Source organism: Chrysochloris asiatica, unplaced genomic scaffold, assembly GCF_000296735.1.
Source record: "Chrysochloris asiatica unplaced genomic scaffold, ChrAsi1.0 scaffold00007, whole genome shotgun sequence".
Lineage (NCBI taxonomy): Eukaryota > Metazoa > Chordata > Mammalia > Afrosoricida > Chrysochloridae > Chrysochloris > Chrysochloris asiatica.
Window position 1 is genome coordinate 23379321 of NW_006408525.1, and position 26204 is coordinate 23405524.

Below are 26204 nucleotides of genomic sequence, written 5' to 3' on the forward strand. Positions count from 1 at the left end.
GTTGTCAGATTCAAAATGGCCAATACCAGTCCATTTCAGCTCACTAATGCCTAAGATATTGATGTTTATGCGTTCCATTTAATTTTTGACAACTGCCAATTTCCCCAGATTCATACTTCGTACATTCCATGTTCCGATTTTCAATGGATGTTTACAGCTGTTTCTCTTCGTTCTGAGCTGTGCCCCATCAGCAAATGAAGGTCCTGTGGGCTTTTCTCCCATGGGCTTTACTCCATTCTCATTATCATGGTCAACTCTACTTTAAGGAGGCAGCTCTTCTTCAGTCGTATTTTGAGTGCCTTCCAACCTGAGGGACTCATTTTTATTTCTGACAGTGTTTCTCTGCTATTCATAAGGTTTTCAGTGACTAAAGATTCGGAAGTAGTTCGTCACTCCTTCTTCCTAGTCTGTCTTTGTCTGGAAGCTCATCTGAAACCTGTCCACCATGGGTGACCCTGCTGGTATTTAAAATACCGGTGGCATAGCTTTCAGAATCATAGCAACTCACAAGCCACCACAGTACGACAAACTGACAGACGAGTGGTGGTTGTAGTAATTATATGGTGACAATATATTAATTCCTTTTTAGCTGTCCAAAATTCCCTTCAGCTGTTCTTATCACTGGACCTTTTGAACTCTGTAAAAGACTTACATCTACCATTTGCTTTGTGCACAAATCCTACGTAGCAAGAAATACACATAACAATCACTATTTATTCCAATGTTGGTGATCCATGTAACTTCACAAGTAGGCTTAATTATGTCTTAATGGGAATTTCTGGCTAGTATTCAACAGTAACTGCCAACAGATTCAATCAAAGACGATGCTATTGTTAACCATCGCTGAGTTAAATCAAAAGCCAATTTCTGATCAATTCTTTAACCTTCCAGTTCATCCGTTACCTTCTCCAGGTTTGGGGTCCCAGCCCAGTCTCTCCCCTATAGGTGAAAAGACATCTTTCACAAACTCCTGGATTTCCTCATAGAAGTCTGTGTGGGACAAGAGAGTTGAGAGAATCCCCAGGTTACAGCTCAGGTCGCTCCATACAGTATAATTGGGCTCATTCACAAAAGCCTCCATGACTTTTAGAACCTCTACAGTGCTAATGATTCCAGCTCGAGCCTGGGATAGGAAAAAACACAAATTAATCTAGTCTTCAAACAAAAGCAAAATAGAAACACACAAGCATGTATTTTTTGGTATTATTTACCGCTAAGCAGTCATCTCTGGTTTAGAGGAAATGAGACTATCTAAGTACAAACTAGTATGCTGTCAAAATAAAAAGCCTACTGTGACAAGAGTTCTCATGTACGTTCTTGCTATTGATTAAAGAGTCACTTTAAAGAAATTACACAAAAATTGCACCAATTTGGGAGGCATTTAAGAAAAATGAGAATTAAGTTCCTATTTCTATTGGGTTTCTGAGGTCTTGGTTTTGTTTGAAATTTTATTACTTTCAGAAAAGTTGCAGAAATAGTTGGGGGCCAACTTGGAACTGGACCTATGAACTATGCCAGTTTAACCTGTCCTTTACTCTTTCCTAAAAGAATATAAACTGGCAGGCACAATTTCAGTCCTTTCAGAACTAACAGAAAAAAGAACTTCTGTTAGAGCAGTCAACCACACAAGAGTCCATTCTTATGGGACAGGTCTCCTTCAGCAGATGGGAGACTTTGTGCATCACGGCTAATCGGTGCTTATATAAAGGAGGACTCCAAGACCGATTACTACAGAAGAGAGGGGAAACTTGAAGTCTAATTTAAAGGAAAACTAGCAGGAATCTTATAATTTTAAGTCAAAGGCACCTAGAAACTACCTAAGCCATGCTGGGTACATATAGATAATAATACTAATTGCTGCTTTAAATCCTTTTTGAAACACAGCTAAATATAAACATAATTCTAAAGCTAATGGGCTTTAATAATTTGAGAAGTAATGGAATTTGGGAAATTCTAGAGTTTCCCAAAAAAGCACAATTCCTATTTTAGAAAAGCACAAATCACTCTGAATTTGTTATTTTAAAACAAAAACAAACAAAATCTATCAGTATAGAGAAAGTTCTTTTAGGCTCATACTATTTCTGTTCAAAAGAAATTTTGCCTTACAAAGGATAGTTTAACTAAGACTTACAAAAAATTACTTAGAAATGGTGAAATGAGGTTTGCTTCAGGTAAATTATATAGGTTCCATCTTGTCATGGCAATTAATAATTAGTTGTTTGCTCTACTCCCAAAGGCTAACCTCCAGGAAGAGCTATATTCCTCTAATTAAGCTTTAGTCAGGAAACTCCAGAAAAAAACAAAATCCTTTAGCCAAAACAATCCATCATACAATCTGAATGAGAGGGGCTCACCAAGGAGAAGAGGTCATTCTGTAGTCCAAGTCGATCCACTGGGGGCAGAGAAAGGTCACGAATGCCTGGCAGTAAACTTTCCAGCATGGCCGAGCTGTACTGGGTCCGATAAAACCCAACTGTTCCTAGGTTTAACTGAAAAGATACACAATAGGTACTATTGAACAGTTCCATTTGTTTTTAGACATTAACTATTTGTAGGTGTGAAAGGAGTTCTGATTTTAGACACATCTAGATGAAAATCTACAAAGATGACATCCATAACCTGACAGGAATTAAAACAAAAACAACACATGAAGATAAAAATGGGTTGCCAAAGACAAATACAGAGGCAAAAGAAATCAGAGACTTGAAGTGTTGTCGTCGTTAAGTGCTGTCAAGTTGGTTCTGACTCATAGTGACCCTGTATAGGCTTTCCAAGGAGCGACTGGTGAGCTTGAACCGCTGACCCTGTGATTCAAACCGACCTTGCAGTTCAGCACATTAAGCCACAGTGCCACACCAGGCCTCCAAACTTGAAATAGTGGGGGCCAAAGTGAGGGACAGTAAGAACATGGCAGTGACTAAATTTTGATTTCTAATCCTAGAGGTTATGTTTTAGAGAAAATGTGTACTAGATATAAAATAAGGAGCCCTGCTGATGCAGTACAGATCTTGACTGCCAACCACAAAGGTCAGTGGTTGAATCTACCAATGACTTCATGGGAGAAAGATAGGGCAGTTGGTTTCCATAAAGAACACAGCCTTGGAAACCCTATCGGGCAGGTCTATGCCATAGAGTTGCTATGAGTTGGACCTGACTTCATGGCAATGAGCTTAAACTTTTTTTTTTTTTTCCCCCCAAATGTATATAGAGAAACACCTGGATAGTGGGATCTGCAAAAACAAAGCCTTCACAAATGTTGATCTGTTGAGTCCAAGACTTCAGCAGAATGACAGACAGGTCCTAAATTTTAAGGATTCTTGGTGTGGTGCTGTAGGATAAGCACTGGCTGCTAATTGCTGCTAATAGCTAATAGCAAGATCGGTAGTACAAACCCACCAGTAGCTCCTCAGTAACCCTATACAGGGTCACTATGAGTTCATCCCAACTTGAGGGCACTTAACAAAAACAAATTTTAAAGAATTACAAGGACATAAGGCGATTTTATAAGATTTTTAGATTCACTGAACGTTATTCTCTATAAGTTATTTACTAAGAGTTAAAAAATTTTTTTTTAAGTATTATATGAAAAATATTCTAATAGTAAAATGATAGCATACAATATAAATATTTTACTATTTTTATGCGTTGCTGCTGTTGAGTCGTTTTAGACTCATAGCGACCTTGTATGGGGTTTCCAAGGAGCAAATGGTGGGTTTGAACAGCAAACCTTGTGGTTAGTAGCCCAGTGCCACAATTCCCCGATTATCAATTCTCAATTCAAATGGCAGTAAAATATCCCATTGGGCATATTTAAAAAATATATCTTAAAAATTAAAGCACAAAACTCTGAGACAATGTAATTTCTATTCAGAATCTATAAAAAAGGTTTAGAGTAGATACTTTTTTAAAGACACTTATCAATTAAATGAATTTTGCATTCAAACTGATTATTAGATGTCTGATTTCATGTGATTATAGTTATACAAACAGAACACCACATCACTAAAATTATAGTGTCATTATAATGTCAGGGAAGTTTGGACTTGCAAGGTGATAATTGTTTTGATTAATGAGATTTTCAATACAGACTACTACTTTAAAACTTTTTTTACCAACCCTACCCATCTTAATGTTTACCTACCACCCCTTTACACAACATATAAATTCTATTTAGAAATTGACACAAAGTAAAGCTTAGAAAAAATTTTAAACGAATCTAACCGAAGCAGCAGAATTGAGAGGCAGTTATTTTAAGATGCCTAAAGGAAGTAAGAAAAAAATAAATCAATTTAGATAAGACAAAAAGGATTGTTAATTCTGGGACTCACCTTCACCCACTGGTCTGGTTTGACGTTTTTCAAAACTACATTCAATTCTGGTTTGTCCATTAGTATATTCAGTTTGGCATGGCTGGGATCCTCACTAGTAGAGACTGTGATAGGAACCATCCACTGGGGACAGTCTTCTCCTTAAGCAAGAACAAACAGAAAACTTGAAAAAGAATTTCACATGGGAAGAAATGAAAGGCAAGGTGGAGAGAGGGTACCGGTTGTCCTAACCATGGGCTTGGGTTTAACTGCTTGGGTCAATGGCTCATTTTAAGTGATATATACTCTCTCCCAGGCAACCAGATTAATATTAGTGCAAAGAAGAGAATTAATGACAAAATCACAATAATCATAAAAAAGAACACTCATTTATAGACTCACAAATGTAATGATTTTAATGTAATCATTCTTTTCCTTTGATAGAGAAACAGAAATGGCAATGATTTTACTGCTAAAATAATTTTTGAATAAATGCACGTAAATACTCATGTAGTATTTAAAAACAAAAAATTCCAATATGTTACTGCTGTGAGTTACTTGTCAAGTAGAGTCTGACTCATGGTGACCACATTTGTACATATCCTACTGACACACTGGATACATCCAGAGAGCTTTTGGATTCCAATACTAAGGAGTCATCTAAAAACCAAAGCTGATATAAGGCATATACACTGTCTATGATGCCAGACAGCAATAGATTTTACATTAAGATGTCAAACAAAAGAGAGTCATTGTTTAGTACATTAATGGAGCTATCTTACAAGTCAGACAGCTTAATGCTATCAGGCTAAACCAGAATTCAAAGCTCCTCTTGATACTTGGACATTTTAGGTTTCAAAGTTACTTATGTTGGTCTCAGAGCATTAGTAAAACCTGTAAAACCCGTCAGTCCCACAGGGCAGATTATAGGTATGAGGTAGAAACAACAATTGTAACTCTTGGGATGTATCTGAATAATAAGTCTGTCATTTGTTTGTCACACGTATTCATTACAAAATTAATCTAAAGGCTAAGGGAGGTTAAGGGTGGAAGGCTAATTCCTCCTAACTTCAATAAAGTACATTAGATTTTGGTGGGTGGAACATGAAAAGGCATAAAGTAACTCTGACACATACTTTCCTGGATGAGAACTACTGTTTTAAAGGAAGTGAGAAAGGTACAGAAAAACACTTCTTGATTTTTCTTTTTAATTAATTTCCTGGGTTAAGAGTCTAATGACTTTTTAATGAACTTCCTAGGTAAAAGTCTAATTCAGTACAGCTGAGTAGAGTGATAGGCAAGCGCCCAAACTCTTGAAGTGAGAACACTTTTTGTGAAACTTTCATACTTTAGTTACATTAGATGGGCAATCTCAGACAACTGAACTAACTTAGCTGTGTTTCAGCTCCGTCATGTGTAAAATGGAAATACCACCACCTACCTTATATGGTTGGTGAGACTATAAATTAAGGGCCAGTTATAGATGCTTAACACAATGACTGGTACATAATAAATCTAAATAATCACTGGGATGAATTTATTTATTTACTACATCTAAGAATTAAGAACAAAGATTGGCCACCAACACTAACATATCAAGTCTTCTCTTTGAGATTAAGGCTGGAGACATCAATTCTTGGGTGTTCGTATCTTTCTTCGATCCTACAGCCTCTAATCACACACAGAGACCAGGAATCTCAAAAGTCCAAGAATATAACAAAACACTACAAAAAGCTCACGAATCATCTCTTTTGATTTCATAGACTGTACTCTTAATTTACTGCCATTGCCTTGTGTTTATTTAATTCTATTAAAAGTACGAAAAAGGGAAAGAAATGAATTAGACTAGGCAAACGTGAGAGTTTTGTTGGGGAAAATATGTTCATTCCTAAAGTCATTGGGTGCATAGTATATCACTTGGGGTTTTTATGAAAAATGGAAGTTTTCTTGGCTTCACATTAGGAGGTTCTGTGTCAGGAGATGTGATGTGTGGGCTCAACAACAGGCACCTTGGGAATTACTGCTCTAAGTAAGAAGCAATAAAATGTTAGACTCCCTAAAAAAAAAAAAAAAAAAGTACAGAAAAATTGGATAATTATTTCCTATTATTGCTATAGAATGCTAATCATTGATCAGCTCTCAAGTATAGTCATTGGCTTACCAACATATGGGCCACTAGCACAGAACTTCCTTTGGGACAACCTCAGTACTCTGTCATCTTCTACCTAAAAAAACAAAATAAAGGCTATATTAGCAGTAACACTTTTTTTTGTGGGGGTGGGGGGTGGGGGGGTGGGGGAAGGAGTGTACCATTTCTGTGACAAAGAAGACTTTCATTAAATATTTTAGTCAAATGGCAATGGTGGTGAAGATAAACTACAGAAGGAGAAAGAAGTCACTACTTCTAAGGTGTTAAAAGTTTTCAAAGGGATACTGAATAATAAATAATAAATCAAATTTTATTTTAATCTTTATAAATATCATGCAGTCTTTTCCACTTTCAAGAAATGGAAATACGAGATTAGTATGTGGATTCAGTATTTCAGAATTCAGTTTCAGAAGGATTGATAAACATGAAAGAAAGCACAGACCTGTCACAGGATGACCTTTGCAGTGAAATACACATAATAACAAGGAAAAGATAAAAAACTACAAATGACTAAAAAGCTACAAGCAACTAATAATACACATGGCACGTTTTTAAAAAACCATTTCAATACTATCTAGTTTTTTGTTTCATTTGTCATTTGTTGTTATACCCTAGAAAGTTTAAAATAACAAAAGATATAACAGGTTTCTGATCACCTAAATCAATTGTAAAATTGGGCCCATCACTTTCATAGTTATAAACTATAAGAAACAAAATTGAAATGTTAAGAAAAATCTAAGTGAAGGAGGCCACAATGGCTTGAAGTGACCACTTCGGAACTTATACACAGTGTGCATAATCACATAGATTTCCTGTAAAAAGTTTAAAGCAACATTTTTATTGTAATGAAAAATGAAGGATGAGGTGGCTGTGCTTGCAAACATAGAAAACAAAACCTTGAAGTAGTTGGATAGAAAAGTTAATGATTCCTAATGTTGGGAGGAAGCGAGGTATTAATGTTCTCTGTTCTAACTGATAAACTATTATGCTCTTAAATGTGCTCTGTTTGAAGAAAAAAATTACTGGCCTAACAGTTAGTCTGCTTCACATGCAATAGTTAGAAAGTTTAATGGTTTTGAGGTGTTGAAAACTTTTGAGGGAATAACACCCCCAGAAGTGAAAGGAATCATCATCAATTATCTTTGTATGCTACTCAACCAACATTAAAACACAACTTCAGAAAACTACGTTATAAATGATACTGAATTTAACGAAACGCCTTCACTGCATCTACTGATGCAATCGTGAGTTTTTCTATTTTATTCTGCTAATGGAGTGGTTATAAGTCAATAAACCAAAAACCAGACCAGCTGACATTAAGTTAATTCTGATACACTGAATCATTTTTGAACGTCAAATCAACTTTGCATTCCCAAAATAAAGTCTACTTGTTGACATCAGAATTATTAGGGGGCTTTAAAAAGTTCATGGAAGAGCAGAATCAAAAGATAATGGAATTTGCCCATGAACTTTTTGAAGTTCCTCTTGGGTAGATAATATTTTTTCCTGGTGTTGCACTGCAGGATAGTGTGTTGGACCATAAGATCAGTTTAACTACAAGGTCAGTGGTTCAAACCCACCAGTTGCTTTTTGGAAACCCTATATAGGGTCACTATGAGTCAGAATGGATTCAGTGGCAGTGGGTTTATTTTAGGGGGTTATAGTGTTATTGTTGTTAAGTGTCATCAAGTTGGTTCTGACTCATAGAGACCCTATAGGACAGTGCAGAACTACTCCTTCAGGTTTCCAAGACTAAAAATGTTTATAGGAGCATATAGGCTCATCTTTCTCCCACAGAGTGGCTGGTGGGTTTGAACTGATGGGTTTGAAAGGCCAGTCTTCTAGTTAGTGGCCCAATGCTTAAAGTGAGGTACCACCAGGACATCTTTTTCAACTATAGCATGTATAATTTTAATGTTGTAGGGATCAACTAATTTACTGCAGAGACAGTAAGTCACTGTGAAAAGAGTAAAAGGGGTGGCTTAAATGTCACCAAGAATATGCAAAGTACAGATAAGAAAATTTAATAAAACTATATTTAATTTCATTCAATACAATATCAAAACACAAAAAGATGTAAAAATAAGTCTACCTGTTCTGATTCCACATAAATGAGGGGGAATCCCATTTGTTTGGTCCAGGTATTCATCACAGCAGCTATGGGTTTACCACTAGCACTTTCTAAACTTTCCCAGAGATCCTCTAGAAGACAAGCAGACGAAAATCTAAAATGTTGACTCTGATTTTCCTACATGAATGAAAAAGTGTATTTAACTTTTCACACTGAAGCATCACCATTGCTAAGCAGTCCTTTGGTTCCTTCAAGTTTCGGAAGCAACATTAGGCAGAATTGTCTGTACTGCCCCATTAAGTAATGCTATTATAAAAGCTGGTCTTTTAGGTTAAGATGTTATTAACTGTGCTAATTTATAAGAAAAATTATAAAATACAAAAGACAAATAGACTTCCAACAAGAAGAAATACAAATAGAAACACAGTCAACATCACTAATGAATCTTTCACAAACTATAAGATGATCATACTAACTCAATGAACAGAAGTTAAAAATTCTCAGTGAGGCAGTAGTGAAATTCACATCATCAAACATCATTGGTGGTAGGAAAGCAAAACAGCAATATCACACAACACAATAAATACAATAAATGTCAAAATAAATGTATATAATACATGTGGAAAATGGCGGTATATATAAAAGAAAGGCAGCTAAAGAGCATTTCAAAGAAACTAAAGTGTCACAAGAGGCAACTTTTGACCTACGTTTTAAAGATGAGTTATTTATCAGATAGAAAAGGGGACAGGGGCATTCCAGTAAACAAAACAAATGGTCTATATACAAACAGCAAAAGTATAGAAAGGACAAAGTATCAAAAACAGCAATAAGGCTGAAGAATAGAGGGTGCCTGTGGAGGGTGTAGTAAGAGAGGAGGCTCCGAAAGTGAGCAGGGGCCGAATTGTTCAACACTTGCATACAGAGTCTTATAAAGAAGCACAGACTCAATCTTGAAAGGAATGTGGATCTCACCTTTCAATCAAAAGGTGATAGATACAATTAGATATTCATTTTTAGAAAGATAACTCTAACCTTAGCATGAGAGAGAAAATTCCAAGGGGACACTGAAATTGCTGGAAGAACATGAAGACCATGATGGTAATTAAAACTTATATGAATAAATTGCAGTTGTATTCACAAAAAAACCAAAGATGTTAAATGGTTAAGCCTCGCTATTGCAAATGCAGCTCAGGAACAAACAGTACTGGCTTCACCTAGTAGCCTGTTAGAAATGCAGACTCTCAGGCACCACCCCAGACCTATGGAATGACAAGCATTTTAAGACACTCCAGATGACTATATAAATATACAATTTAAGAAGCATAAGCTTCTCCACATACACAGGAAAACAAACCCACTGCCTTCCCATTGATTTTGACTCATAGTGATCCTCTGGACAGAGGAAAATCACCTCAGGGGGTTTCCAAGGCCATAAACTTTATGGAAGCAGACTGCCACATTTTCTCCTTTGGAGCTGCTGGTGGTTTCAAACCACCGGTTAACAAACGGTTGAGCACTTTAACAACTGTACCACCAGGGCTTCATATACATACAGAGTTTGAGAATTTGCAAAAGTACATTTTCTCTAGATCTGCTTCAAGAACAGAATAGATTGCCCTTTTATAAACTAAACAGGAAATTCTTTTTGGGAGGGGAGATGGGTAGTAGTCAAGATTATATACTGGCCCAAAGAGAGAGGCAATGCTGTATTTTTAATTCAAAGGCCACTAACCTCAGGAACAGCTCATGTTCAGGCCTCTTTGAACCTCTGTCCTTCTTTTAGACATGAATTACCACAAACCTCGTCTTCTGAAATATTTTTTGTTCACTGGAGAACTCGAAATTCCAAGTCAGGTTTTTTTCCATAATCAAGTAACTCTTAACACATTTATTTTTCCTTTTGGCATTGATATCCAATAAATTATTGACTACCATGTGTTAAAATGTTAATATATTACTAGTACACTGAAACTGTAGTTCCATGAGTTCATTCCTGAAAAGGATTCATTTAGAGTTATTTTGGAGTCCTGGTATAGCAGTGTGGGCTAATGAGTCAGACTGCAAAGTCGTTTGAATTGCAAGGTTGGTGGTTCAAGCTCACCAGGTGCTCCTTGGAAACCCTATACAGTGTTGCTATTGATTGGAATTGACTCGATGGCACTTCACAACAACAACCTAGCTATTTTAGATGGTCCGTGTAGGGCAATAAAACCAGCCAATTGTCAAAAATGTGATGGCAGTAGGTAGTCACCAAAAAAAGAACACACTCTAGTAGACTGAAGTTTCTAATACTCTTTAAGTAGCAAACTATGGAAAGTAGAATGCTGGAGAATGACCAAAAGTATCGTGGCTTCTGACTTATGTTGATCCAATGATTTACTATATGGTTTCAAATAAGTCAACTTTATTTCCTATTCATCGCATGGAAAGTTAAGCATTTGGGATAAACAGAAAATGCCTCATTCTAGATTAAGTGCCAAAACCTTCTTCATCTCACTCCCATGTTAAACTATGAAAGATTACCTGTGGCAGCATTCTTCTGTTGGAACTTTGTTAAGTACATGTTCATTCCTTTCTTAAAGTCCTGAGAAAACACAATTTTTAAAATTCAGGAGAGTCACATCTCAGAATTTACAGTACACTGGCTTATTAGTACTCAAAAGTAAATTTCTTAAACATGTCAGATGCACTTAAAATTTCCATCTAATGCCTACTGCCTTTTAAGAACGCATCTTTGCCTCATGCCCTTGCTTTTAAGTTTTGGTTAAGTCTCCCATCCTCCACCCTCAAATATATTTGCACATCATTCATCTAAGAAACCATTACAGTCAATATAAAAAGAAAGGAAGACAAGCCAGAGCATGGTACTGCGCTCTTAGATTCCAGTAAAATTATCTTATTCCAAATAGAATCAAATAGTATGCAAAATTCTACAACTTTCACCAAAAAAGAACAGGAGATATAAAAAATGGCTTTCTTACCTTATCCCCAATGTAATCATGCAGCATTCGGATGACAGATGCACCTTTGCTATATGATATTGCATCAAATATCTCATCAACCTCAGAAGGATGGCCCACACTGACCTGGCAGACAGTGTGATTCAGGGTTATGACACGAAGCAGACAGCCTGCAACACTGAATTACATGAAAAGCTTTCTAGGAAAACCCTTCTAACTCACAAGATACTTTTCTGCCTTTAGCTCACTCAGAATGCTTCAGTACTAACTATTTTGCATAGTTACTACATTTTAAAAAGTGCAGTAACTAATACTAGTAAAGTGGAGTACATAATATGAGCCTGTCATCTCCTAAGGCCTAAGTTCCAGTCCTGTCTCACCTCGGCTAGGAGAAAAGTCACTATGATTTCTTGCACTAGTTACACTGGCTTATAATCATATAAGACGTTGGTTAAATATGCCAAATAGGATTATGAAACTAGCACTTGAGAGGCAAAATTTATACATATAAGCTAACTGAAGTAAAGGTAAACGAAGTCAAGATAATTAAAACTTACACATAAACAATGACAACAATAAAAGGGTATGTTCAGAACTTTCTTGAGACAAACGACGGAATCACAAGTATGATTCTCCACTTGTACCACTCAACAAAAAAGCACCTAATGAATGAATGCTTATAGGTACATAGCAACAGCCTCTACAAAGACCAAATTTTTATGTCTGTCCTAAAAAGAGGCGTTCTGGTGTGGTGCTGTACGATAAGCACTGGATTGATAGCCACAAGGTTGGCAGTTCAAAGACACCAGGTGCTCCTCAGATACCCTATACTGGGTTCTCTATGAGCTGAAACCGACATGACGGTACTAACAACATCAACACCTTAAAAAGAAACATTAATTAGAACTTACTACTGTTATATTTTCAAGACTGAAAGTACAAAATATAAAAACAAGTAAAGTGAAATCACCCAGGCAATCTTCCCTTTTTTTCGAGTCTTAAGTAACTCTCTAATAAATGATTTATTTCATTGACAATGAGGGCAATGAACTGTGGTTGGAAAGTATGGCTGCTCACTTCAATAGGATGGCTGTTATCTAAGGCATCAAGCTCCTGGGCACGGGTGTAATCAGCAGAAACAAACTGAGTCCAAATATCATACTCTGGAAAGCAGTGGTCTACACACAGATACTCAATCCAGGAAGCAAAGCCTTCATTTAACCAAAGATGAGTCCACCATTCCTTAAAAAAGAAAAAGAAAAAATATATATCTAAATGCTTGTCGTTCTATTAGTTTGAAAAACACACGGCTTTTACTATATTCAAACCTAACTATTAGTGAGCTAAAATCCAATTGAAAGCATTTAGTCAGTAACTCAAATCTCTGAAGACAGAGAAGCCTAAAAGATGCCAAGACAGGACCACTAATAGTATGAGCCTTAAATCTGAGGGACAGTAACAGAACACTGCTAAGTGTAATTTTTATTTCAAAAACACAACACTGCTAAGTGTAATTTTTTATTTCAAAAACAAACCTGTATGTGGAAGAGGGGAAATGAGGAATAAAAGTAGATCAGAGCTGAAATAACAAATACCATCATACAAAATTTAGTTTAGTTAAGAATTTCCCTTTAAGAAAACGTTGGAGACTTAGGGAAAAGTGGACACTATTTCCATAATGACTGGGAAAAGCCAGAGTTGATTGACAGATCCAAGTTTTAAGATAAATAAAAAGGTTGCAGTGCTGACATTAAGGATCATGTGAAATTAATAGAAAAGTTCTGGAAATAAGTAGTTTAGGAGTAAATGGTGCTTATACATTTATGGAATACTAAAATTCTCACTTATTAATAAGAATTTAGAGTAGAGGGGATTGGGTAAAGAATACACTGGGTCACAGATAAAAGCAACTTAAAAAAAGAGAGATCTTAATCTAATTTTCACTAAAGTTAATTAAATCTCTTATGAAAAGAAAGCAATACATAAATGCAAAGCAGATGCCAAAGGACTAATGTAATGGTAAAAACAAAAGGGCTTTTGGAAATTCTGCAAAGATCAATTAAGTGACATGTGACCATCAGTCTAAATGCTTTATGCAATATATTTAACTAGTAGCATCCAGAAAGATAAGCCGGTACAAAACTAATAAACACCCTATAAAAGTCCTCAGTACTTCAGTTTGTTAACACAATTGGCCACTAGTAGCTAGAATGTCATTGCTGTTGGGTGCCATCGAGTCCATTTTTTACTCAGAGTGATCCCATGAACAGCACAGGTGGTCCCACAGGATTTTCAAGGCTGTTATCTTTCCACGTCTTTCTCCTGGGGAGCTACTGGGTGGGCTAGCAGCCAGCCGCTTAAATGCTGCACCACCAGCACTCCTTAGTAATTATTATAGTTACCCAAATCCAGTAGAAAGTTGTTTTAAAGCAATATGACGATACACATTTCCCCTACTAAAACGTGTTGCTTGTGGTTTCAAATAATATCATAAAAATCAAGTTTTGCTCTGCTGAACAAAAATACTGTGTTTGACAGGAAGCAGCAAACTTGATATGTTAGTTGAAAGGCACCACTTTCGCAGTCCTAAACACCCAAAGCAAAAGGAAAAGGTTTCATTTCAAGGGTTGAATTTAGAAATTCTCTCAGACACTGTTAAAAGTCTTACTTTATTGTTTATTTCCGGGATGCGTCGATTTAACCAATATCCAAGTTGGGCTCTGTTCTGTGGCAACCTAAAATGCTGCCTGACATCAGTCTAAGTGCTTTATGCAATATATTTAACTAGTAGCATTTGGCTCCAAAATCTCCAATTCTTTTAGTTTATTAAGTCCTGTGTTCTCAAGTTCTAGCCCTGTAGGCTTCCACAGATATTATATGTTTAGAATTAAGAGTGAAAGATCAAGAGTAAAGGGGCAGAGATCGTTCACTGCAAACATTTTAATAAATACAGGTTGCAGTGGTATAGCTGGAATGCACACCTGCAGTTTCTTGTTGTTGTTAAGTGCCCTCGGGTTGGTTCTGACTCGTAATGACCCAGTCTAGGGTTTCCAAGGAGCAGCTAGTGGGTTTGAAGCACCACCCTTTCAGTTCAAACTGACCTTCTGGTCCAGTGCATTATCCTGGAGAGCCTCCTGGACTCCTCTTTGCTTTCATGTCTATCTAATTTCAGTATGGAGTCCTGGTGTGGCACTGTGGGTTAATGTGCTGGATTGCAAGGTCTGTTTGAGCTGCAAGGTCGGCTGTTCAAGCTCACAAACTGCTCCTCAGAAATACTAAACAGCGTTGCTATGAGTTGGAACTGACTCGATGGCAGTTAACAACAACAACAACAACACATTTCAATATGGAGTCTTGGTCTGGCATTGAAGGATAATGCACTAGACTGCAGGTCAGTTCAAACTCACCAGCCGCTCCTTGGAAACTCTACACAGGGTTGCTATGAATTGGAACTGATTCGATGGCACTTAACAATTTCAATATAATATTTAGGCAATGAAAAACTAACCCCTAAGAACATTCTGACCTAATCAAAGATCAGTTTATTATTTAGTAGGTTACTTTTCAGCTAGTGAATTACATAGTACATTAGAATTGAGAAACTACATACAGCCTGTACTCTGACTTTTCCTCATGGGAAGGCAAATTCTAGAATTCTGTTTAAGAAGTGTTTTCTGTGGAATGAAGATTGTCTACATGCTCTGGATCAACAGAGAAATTCTGATAAACACTTTTCAAAGTGGACATTTAAAAATAATCTTTTCTTATTACCCAAATATTTTTTTGGCACAACGTTCCAGCCAAACCTGTAATATTATGTAGCCAAAATAATGTGCTGCAGGATGTAGATAAATATATTTGAGCACTTAAAAATATTAAATACCATAGTAACAAGATTTCCAAACCATTGATGGGCGAGTTCATGTCCCACAACCAGAGCAACCCACTGGCGTGATGAAGAACAGGAGTTTTTTGGATCAATAAGCAATGCAGTCTCCCTGTGTTTAATAAAAAAACAACAAAAAAGTAATAAAAGTACTGTAGTGAAAAACTGGCATGTACAATGGGAGAGACTCAAAACATGATAGTGTTTTATGAGATAGTGACATTAGGCTTTAGAGACGTCAAGAAAGTGCTTCCTCAGAGTATATCCAGGATAGAAAAAGTTCCAGAAGATTAAAGAATACCCTAACAATATTCATACAACAAAAGTTCAAAGATGTGACGCAATAATAATGATCAGTTTATTGATAGGATAGCTGCCTGAATTTTTAGAAAAATGGTGTCACAGGGATTAGAATTTATTGTGCTAGAGAGAGAAGATAGTCCTTTCACCAACAAAGGCGAGTGGGGAAGTGGAAATGGGGAGAGATGCATTCCATAGTTCCAAAAAGGACACCGAGCAGGCTGTACAAAACATAGCTCATCTAAGAAGGTAATTGAAAGTAGACTGCAAAAACTTGCTTAGACCCGGCTTTAAAAATTATACAACCCACATGTTTATACTGTGGTGATGGACATGTAAAAACTTGGCTAGAGTATATGAAATTAGGGAGGGTTTTTCAAGCTGGATAAATAGCTATGAAACTACTGGAAGGAAGGGAAGGCACCGAAATGAGATACTCAGCCAAGAATATATCTAAAAATGTTACTGAAGCCAGATGCTCATTTTAAAATCTTACACCCTCAGAGGGGGGTCCATCTGCATTCCTGAAATGTGCACAGAAAGGAAAATTTACAACAGATATAAAGCAGAAGCTACTCGGCTGAGTCAGGAGTGAAGCCCTTATGAAATTAGTGAATGAAAAGAAAAGACAGGGTAAAGCATCATGAACATACCTGTAAGTAACAAGGCCCCAGTTCTCCATGGCACCTTCATAAAATAAATACAAATATTTGATGATAAATACATATATATATATACACACATATTTCTCAAAATCACAAAATTTAAGAAAAGCCATTACAATTCAGCAATAAAATGAAATTTACTTTACCAGCTGCAAAGTCTGCAATAGCAATGAGATCAATTTTAGGTAGAGGATAAGGAACATTGAAGTAGTCCTTATAAAAAGGCAGGGTTTTAGCAGCGACCTATAAAAGTATAAACAAAAGTACCATCTAATAAGTATTTTATTGTAATCCATACAGAAATCCACAAAGGAATCCTGTTGCAGGCCAAAGAATCTCAAATTACTAGAACCAATCCTCAGGAGTCTATCTCCAAAGACTGCCTTAGCCCCAGGCTTTGTATATATTGGCCCAACTTTCCTCCATTTCTAACTTGGTATGAAGAATATAATTACATCTTTGCCCACCCTCTGCCTGGATGAATAAACTCTACTCATATTCTTTTAATCATTATCTTATAAAATGTTACTGCAATGCCAAGGTTTGTATTCCCAGAATTCAACTAAAAATAAAACCTAAGAAACACAACACATTTTAGATTAAATTGTAAATAACTGTACTAATAATTGATCAGAAATGTAAATTCCCCAACCTGGAGTTATGGACTGTTGGAACAATCCTCTTCAAGTACATTTACCTCTAACGCAAATTTTCCTTGCTCTGCTTTGCCAACAGGGGTGTAAACACGGACACAGACACCATCTTTTGACCTTGTTTCTACAAAGTCATATTCACCCACAACAAATGCCACCAGATATGTAGACATGACAGGTGTTCGGGCAAACTTCACTTCCACTAAATTTTCATCATCAGGATATGGTTTCCGGTCAATTACATTCTTAAAAGGAAAAAGGGGGGATAAAAATTAAACAGATTTACCTTAAAGTAAAAAACACTAAACACTGCAGGCTTTGTTGCTTCTCCTTCGCTTCCTTCTCTACCCAATTCATCTAATGCTTTTATGCTGTACACATCTTTTTAGAAGGAAAGTGATCTGATAAAGTACTCACATTATAAAGAGTTGTTGGCTAAAGTGTTAAATTTACCAGGAACTTAAAAGGAATCAACTTTTCTTTAATGCAAATGACATGCCAGGTATTAGGTTGCCTTGTGTAAGACCTCAATACTTTTCAAGTGAAAAAAAATAGGAGACAATTATTCATCAAAATAAAACATAACTGTGGAAGCTGCCATTTCAAATCTTCAAGTTCATGCTGACTCATGTAAACCCCATGTGTGTCAGCGCAGAACTGTCCTTCATAGGGTTTTCAGTGACTGATTTTTTAGAAGTAGATTGCCAGGCCTTTTTCCCAAGGCACTTCTGAGTAGACTCCAACCCCTAACCTTTCAGTAAACAGTGGAGCACATGAACCATTTGCACCACCCAAGACTACAATTTACCTTCAGAATTCCTAATTTCCCTTTGATGTTCTCCTTCTGTCCCCCACTCAGCTTCTTAGTTTCCTCAAGTTCTAGTCTATCTTCCAAGGAAGACTTGTTCAAGAACAGACTTGATAAAGTCATTCATTCTGAAGTATAAATTAATATTCCAGTTTAATACATTGGACTCCTCCCAAGAATATTTGAGACAAGAACGGCATTTTATCCACAGAACACTCTCTACTCATAAAGGAAGGCAAACATCAGTTATTTTGGGGTATAGAAGACTTTTCCAAGTTTTCTTGAATCATGTTACTATAGGCTACTGACTATTCTATCTCTTAAACAAGGTTGTCATTATTGTTGTTAAGTGTCATCGAGTTGGTTCTGACTCATAGCAACCCTGTTTTGGGTTTCCAAGGAGTAGCTAGTGGGTTTGAACTGCTGACTTTGTGGTTAGCAGTCCAGTGCTAATCCTACAGAATCACACCAGGAAATCCTAGACATTTCTAGTAATGAATGCTTACTCTATTTACATATGAGATCAATAACATGGGTAGAAAGATCACATTCTAAGAACACAACTAATCAACAACTTAAATACACTTCATTTTCTTTGGGCATTTAGTAAAAAAATTAAAGACTTTTTTCTTTCAGGTGATATTTTATTAAACTCATCACTTAGATTTGCAAATTAAAAGAAGCAAATAATACTATCAAATAAGGCAATTAAGAAAAAAGTAAAACAGGGCTTATTGGATAGAAATAAAGTAACATTTATGTTCTCATTATGTACCAAACACTGTTCTAGGTGGTTTAATGTTATTCCATTTAGTGAGTAAATAAAAAAATGCTAAAAGCTTATTAAAATTTTAAATATACTTACAAACATATACATACCATGTTTGATAAAGCTACTCTGTCTTTAGGAACAACCAGTGAAATATCAAAAGTTGCTTTGATGGCAGGTTCATCCCAGCAAGGGAAAGCCCTCCGGGCATCAGTAGCCTTAAGAAAAGAATGTGAAATAAGAATATCACTGAATTAACCTAACCAGTTACTTCATGAAGTAACAGCCATTTCTCTCTTTCTACCATCTGTCACTCACTTACTCTTTCACTCATTTAAACACAGGTCCCTCCCACTTTCCAAAAGTAGGGTGCTCCTATGAAATCTTTTGTTAACAGCATGAAATGAAGAATCAATTAACATTTTTCTTGGGAAATTTTTTTGAGTGCTCCCAGGCCCCAAAACATCACTTACCAAATCATACCACACATACCACACAACACATAAACCCTAAAATAACACTACCATATAGTGGGACTTGATGCTGAGTGCAGTTCCTGGTAAAGCCGCTTGGCTACACCACTCTCACTAGCTTGGAATAGCCACGTCTAGAGAAGGGCTGAGCGCTATGCTTGCTTTACACCCTTTTACTTTTGTAAAAGTAAAAATCCTCTTTGGATTTCTTTCAGTTAGCAAAAACAGTTACTAATAAACATCTTTCATAAAAGCAAACCAGCATAAAGTGAACTTTTGAGAAGCGGGGGATATCCGCATATACTGTCTACTGAGTGCCAGGCAACAAGCTGGATAGTGACACAGTGCTTGCTATCTATCGCCACCACCCCAGCACTGACCAAGGAAACAGGTCAGTTAAAGATCTTCATTTACAGTGCTATACACATCTACAATTATATCTTTGTTTTTCTTAAACATTCCAACATTTCAATGTAATAAAAATGGCTTTATAACGAATGTTCACACACTACAATGCACAAGAGTACCAACAGCAACCCTGCAGGAGCTCAGAGCTGGGAAAATAAGAAAGGTCGCCTCACTGACTTTTATTTAAAAATGGGGGGGGGGGGTTTCAGTCCTTATTGTGCTTTGCTCTTTATCTGGAATGGCAAACATAAACGCTCTATGAATTCAAACAGGTCATTCATTAAATGGTATTTTTGTATACAATAAGTAAACCTTTCACTACTTGATCTACCTAAAAGGACCTTTTTCTGTAAAAATGAAAAAAAGAGCAAATATTTGTGAAGGCAAAATAAAAAGCAAGCTTCATGGAGCAGAATACTCCCAGCTATAAAAGAAACTTCAGTAAACAGAACAAAGACATAAAAAGAAAGGAACCACTGATAGTTTGTCGCCCTGAAAGGAGGCAACAAAATATGCAGCAGCGGAAGAAGCAAACTTCTGAAAACGGTTTTCTCTAAGAAAGAATTTTGGACGGCTATTTGCACAAAATAAATTAAATCATAAAAATTCTATCAATGAACAAACGTAAGGGGGCTTCAAAAAGTTCGTGGAAATTTTTCATTATCTTTTTTTTTTTTTTAAGGTTTTTATTGTGGATTGAGTGAAAGTTTTCAGGGTTTCACATTCAAACATCATCGGTTTCACATTCAAACATTCATATACCTTGTTTCATTACATTGATTATAATCCCCTCCACATACCAACAGTTAACAGTTTCTCTCTATCCTCTTTAGCTTTTTTTTTTTTTTTGGGAAAAACTTTGCCTTTTTGGAATTTACAGTCTCGGCTTTTAGGGAAGGTTTTTACATTTGTCTGTGGGTATCCAGGGCTCATGTATGGAATTACTAACCAGCATAACTGAATAATCAGATAAGGGACATTTTGCTATGTCTGCTAGGTGGCTAAAGTCTGATTCTCAGAGCCTATGTTTTGGACGGTCAGCAACGCTTGGGCCCACAGGGACTTGAACTCCTGACCAGGTCTGCACAGTCTGCATCAGATTCCCCCTTATCTATTATTTGTTTAAGGGACGCTGCCTGTCTTAGGCGGTCAGTGTGAATTCCTCAGTCTTAACCCGTCATCAAAACTCATTGCAGCATGGCAATGGCTCTGTCTTAGGTTGCCGAGGTTCCACGTGATCCTTGCCCGTCTCTGGCCACACGTCCAGCATAAACAGCCGCCATCCGAAGAAGGCAGGGAGAAAGGAGACCAGCTGGGGACCCCACACGCAAGATGTTGCCAGACCACCACCTGCTCTAAGACGACCAATCAGGATCACTATGCTGAGGTTCAACCAAGTTCACAGGGAAACTTAATCTCTGGCCGAGGTAGCAAATTAGTAGCCACTCAGTTCTCAACTTGAGAATTACTTATATCAGAAATTTGAGCATGTAGCTGATGAATATCCACAGACAAGTGTACATTGTTCCATCATTATCTTTTAACTTCATTTCCTCACAAACTTCTTGAAGAACCCTCATGAGACATCAAAAATAAGTATAAAATAAGGAAAGAAAAATAGCACAGAAAACTTTAAATTAGAAGAGGCAGCAGGAGATAAATGAGTTTACACTACAGAAATTAACGACTTTGAAAATAAGACTGAAAACTTTCTAAATAAACAAAAGACAAAGTGATGAGAACAATGAAAGATACATGTGAGGCACAGGCACCAGAGCTACACCTATTATTAAATTGATGTCCTTAGAAAAGAGAGAACAGAAACCACACCAAAGATGTTATAGAAAAAACTTTGGTATATTAAAGAAATACCTCAATTTGAAAATGAATAGGGGTCACCAAGAACCGTACAAAAATTAATAAAAGGAAACATCTGGTAAACATTTTTTTAACTTTCAAGATCAAATAAATACTTTTAAAAGCAATCAGGAAGAAAACAAATATACCATACAAAGGAAGAAAAAAACCTTCTAGCCATCAACTACCCTCTTAACAAAATGAGATGTCAATTTTGTTCCAACGAAATCTATACAAAGGGAAAAAAAGGTTTAAGTAAACTGCACTACCCTTCAACTACAGTTGAACCAAGCTGGGTTTATTACTCATTATAGCAGGGAGATAATACATGCTAGGGAACCAAGGAATGTCTCCCATGTACAAGTTAAGAGTGTCAACTGATAATTCATTTGGGTTTGTTTGGGTGATTTGAGAGGAGGACTAAGGAAGCAGGGAATTACTACAGAGGGTACTCTCAGAAAGCAGAGATAATTCTACAAGTGGATATTCTCAATAAATCATAGATAGTGAGAGCTTGTGCAAGACTGCTAAAACTGTAATTGATAAAGCAGCAACTCAACTGAATTGAGAGAGAGTGGCACAGTGAACTTGCTTTTGTCTATGCTAAGGTGAAATTATGAGGAGGTTTTGTTTTGTCTTTATCATGGTCTCAGAGAAACCTTGTCTGAGGTTGGTATTTTGTGAGACTGCTTATGTTCAATAAGAAAATAACATGGACTGGTTACAAGTGCCAGGACACCTCTGTTTCTTGTTTTCATCAACAGATCTACATACCACGTAAAATTTACCATGACAAAAGACAAATAAAAGATTTTCATATATATGACGATTCAGGAAATAAAGTATTCATGTAGAGTGTCTCTCTAGCCAACCACCAATAAAATGAAAATTGATTTGGTTGGAAATACATTCCAGACAATCATTCCAGAATGAAACAGTGTTCCAAAGGACTAGAAATGAGCACTGAAATCATTTAAACACAGAAAAGGAAGACAACTTGAAGAACTTAACTGAAGAAGATGAAAGACTACAACCTTCAGTATAGATTACACTTCTAAATAAAACAAAAATCCTTACAAGTAGGCCACTATACAACATCATAGTAAATGGAGGAAAGATCAAAGTTGTCTAGGACTTAATTATACTTGGAACCACAATCAATGCCCATAGAAGCAGCAGTCAAGAAATTCAACAATGTACTGCATTGGGCAAATCTGCTGCAAAAGATCTCTTTAAAGTATTAAAGGATAAAAATGTCACTTTGAGGATTAAGGTACACCTAACCAAAGCCATGGTATTTCCAATTACTTCATATGCATGTGAAAGCTGGACAAAGAATGGAGAAGAAATGATGTCTTTAAATTATGGTGTTGGCAAAAAATACTGAATATACAGAAGAATGAACAAAAATGTCCTGGAACCCTATAGGACAGAAGGGAATTTTTCCATATTGTTTCAGAGGCTGCCTCATCTTTCTCCATAGAGTGGCTAGTGGGTTCGAACCTCTAACCTTTCAGTTAGCAACCCAATGCTTAACCCACTGTACCACCAGTCCTCCAAATAATAGACAAACCCTCATAAAATAAACAAGAACACCCAAGAGGAACATGTTCTTAGAAACCATCAATTATGTAAGATAAAAGGACAACATTTACCCAAAAGCAAAATGAGAAGCAGGAAGGGGTAGAAAAACTGAAAAAAATAAAAAGGAAATGGGGAACCCAGGGTAGAAGTGGGGAGAATGCTGACAATTTGTGGGAATGCAACCAATGCCACTGAACACTTCATGTAAAAACTACTGAATGGGAAACTAATTTGCTGTGTAAACTTTCACCTAAGACACAAGAAAAATTAAAAATAAAGTAAAACAAAACAGAAGGCAAACAAAATAAAATCCTGGAAAGATATACCAGTAAACACTAAACTTTCAGGCCATACAAAACAAACAACATAGGGATATGGTTTGACATATAAGCACGGAAGCCATCAGTTATTTACATATTGAATTGTTATCCATGTTGTAAAATTGCAGAAATAAATCTAATTTGATTTAACATTTAAAAGCACCACTATTCTAGAATGTAAAACTAGTGTTCTCCCCTGTAAACTATCACATAATTCACAATAAAACATTTAAGGAAAAAAAAAAAAAAAAAGCACCACTATTCTATGTGAAATATATTTGATAACTTGCAAATCCTTGAAAAAAAAATCAAAGCAAACATAGGTAATATGATAAGATAAAGGAAATATAAAAGCAAAGGAATGCTATCTACATACCAGCATTATTATTAACTTAGTAGGAAAAGTCACATGTGCCAAATACTAAGAGGATGATTCTAATGAAGAATAATTATATTCTTGCACAGTACACAGCATAAAAATAATTCAGATAATTAAAACCTTTCCAAATACCTATATATAACGATTCCCCTGTACTCTTCATTCTATCTTTCCTACTACTGTTGTTGTTAGGGACTGTCAAGTAGGTTTCGACTCATAGCGACCCTATGCACAACAGAACAAAACAAATCCTCACACTGTTCTTACATTTGAGCCCATTGCTGCTGCCACTATGTTAATCCATCTCACTGGGGACCTTTTCCTTTTATGCTTACCATACACTTTGCCAAACATGATGTCCTTTTCTCTAGGGATTGGTCCTTCCTGATAATGTGTCTGAAGTATGATAGATGAAGTATTACTACACTGGCTTCTAAGGAACATTCTGACTGCACTTCTTCTAACACAGATTTGTTCTTTTTTTTTGGAAGTCCCTGGTACTATTAATATTCTTCTCCAACACCATAACTTAAATACATCAATTCTTCTACAGTGTTCCTTACTCACTGTTCAACTTTCACATACATATGAGACTAGTGAAAATCATGGCTTAGGGCAGGGACACCTTAGTTCTCAAACTGACATCTTTGCTCTTCAACACTTTAAAGACATTTGTGCACCAGATTTGCCTAATGCAATATGTCCTTTGATTTCTTGACTGCTGCTTCCATGAGTGTTGACTGTGGATACAAGCAAAATGAAGTCTTTGACAACTTCAATCTTTTCTCCATTTATCATGATGTTATTTATTGGCCCAGTGGTAAGGATTTGCTTTATTTACATTGAGAAGCAATCCATATTGAAGACTATAGTCTTTGATCTTTTTCACTAAGTATTTTAAATCTCTGCTTTCAGCAGCAAGGTTGCATCATTTGCATATTGTAAGGTGTTAATGATTGTTGCTTCAATTCTGATGCCATATTCTTTTTCCATGTAACCCAGCTTCTTGGATTATTTGCTCAACATATAGATTGAATAACTATGGTAAAAGGACACAACCCTGGCACATGCCTTTCCTGATTTTAAACCATTCATTATCTCCTTATTATGTTCTAACAAATGCTTCGTGGTCTGTGTACTGGTTTCTCGTGAGCACAATTAAGTGTTCTGGAATACCCATTCTTCTCAGTGTTAAGCTTGTCGTGATACACACAGTGAAAACCCTTCATACAATCAATAAAGCACAAGTCTAACATCTTTCTGGTATTCTCTGCTTTTAGTCAAGATCCATCTGACATCAGCAGTTGCATCCCTAGCTACATGCCCTCCTTTGAATCTGGCTTGCATTTCTGGCAGTTCTCTGTTGACATACTGTTGCAACCGTTTTATAATTATCTTCACTAAAATTTTACTTGTATGTGATAATGATATTGTTTGATAATTTCCACATTCTTTTCTTTTGGGTAACCTTTCTTTGGAAAAGGCAAAAATATGGTGTGGCACTTTAGGATAAGCACTGAACTGTTATCCAAAAGGTTGGTGGTTCAAATCTACTAGCGGCTCCTTAGAAACCCTATACAGGGTCGCTATGAGCCAGAACCGACTCAACAGCACTTAACAATAACATGGATCTCTTCCAATCAGTAGGCTGGTGGGCCAGGTAGCTGTCTTTCAAATTTGGTGGCACAGATGAGTGAGCACCTTCAGTGCTGCGTCATTTTGTTTAAAGATTCCATTTGTATTCCACCAGTTCAATATAGCTTGAACTTCTTCCTTTTGTGCCATTGTTTCCTGGATCATGTGCTACCTCTTGAAATGGTTGAACATTGACCGTTTCTTTTTGGTACAGTTGACTTTGTGCATCTCTCCCATCTTCTTTTGATGCCTTCTGCATCATTCAATATTTTGACCATAGAATCCTTCAATATTTGACGTCAAGGCCTGAATTTTTCCTTCTTGAGAAATGCTGAGTGTGTTCTTCCCTTTTGGTTTTCTACATTTCTTTATAATAATTTACTTTTCTTCTCTACCTGCCTTTTGAAATTTTATTTTTAGCCCTTTTATGTCCACATTTCTTCCATTTGCTTAAGCTTCCCCTATGCTGGAGAGCAAGTTGCAGAGTCTCTTCTGACATTCACTTTGGCCTTTCCTTTCTTTCCTGTCTTTTTAATGTCCTTCTGCTTTTTTCCTGTATAATGTTCTTGATGTCATTCCATAACTCTTCTGGTCTTTGGTTATTAGTGTCTTAACACATCAAATCTGCTTTTGAGATGTTATCTAAATTCAGGTGGGATATATTCAAGATCATATTTTGGCTCTCAGGAACTTGTTATAATTTTCTTCAACTTCACTCTGAACTTGCATATGAGCAACTGATGGTCACAGATTGGGCTTGTTTTGACTGATGCTATTGAGCTTTTCCAACATCTTTTCCCACAGATGTAGTTAATAGGATTCCTGTGTATTCTATCTGGTGAGGTCCATAATCGCCTTTTATGTTGTTTAAGAAAGGTATTTGCAATAAATAAGTTGTTGGTCTTACAAAATTCTATTTTGCAATCTCTAGTATCATTTTTAAGGAGCTCTGGTAGCGTAGTGGTTACGAATCGGGCTGC

The 26204-nt window shown here is 36.4% G+C and overlaps 1 protein-coding gene across 2 annotated transcripts in view; it reads right to left on the minus strand.

Moving 5' to 3' along the window:
• NPEPPS (aminopeptidase puromycin sensitive) overlaps positions 1-26204 on the minus strand; it is a 126674-nt gene that overhangs the window by 16957 nt on the left and 83513 nt on the right. The window contains exons 5-17 of one of the 2 annotated variants that reach the window (XM_006832526.1): positions 18679-18786; positions 17036-17236; positions 16485-16581; positions 16327-16360; positions 15371-15485; positions 12565-12729; positions 11509-11613; positions 11051-11111; positions 8549-8658; positions 6469-6532; positions 4329-4468; positions 2355-2489; positions 904-1123 (exon numbers count right to left, since the gene is read on the minus strand). In XM_006832526.1, coding sequence (XP_006832589.1) covers positions 904-1123; positions 2355-2489; positions 4329-4468; positions 6469-6532; positions 8549-8658; positions 11051-11111; positions 11509-11613; positions 12565-12729; positions 15371-15485; positions 16327-16360; positions 16485-16581; positions 17036-17236; positions 18679-18786 — 1555 coding nt within the window. The remainder of the gene's footprint in view (positions 1-903; positions 1124-2354; positions 2490-4328; positions 4469-6468; positions 6533-8548; positions 8659-11050; positions 11112-11508; positions 11614-12564; positions 12730-15370; positions 15486-16326; positions 16361-16484; positions 16582-17035; positions 17237-18678; positions 18787-26204) is intronic. The other variant, XM_006832527.1, reaches the window with a different exon arrangement.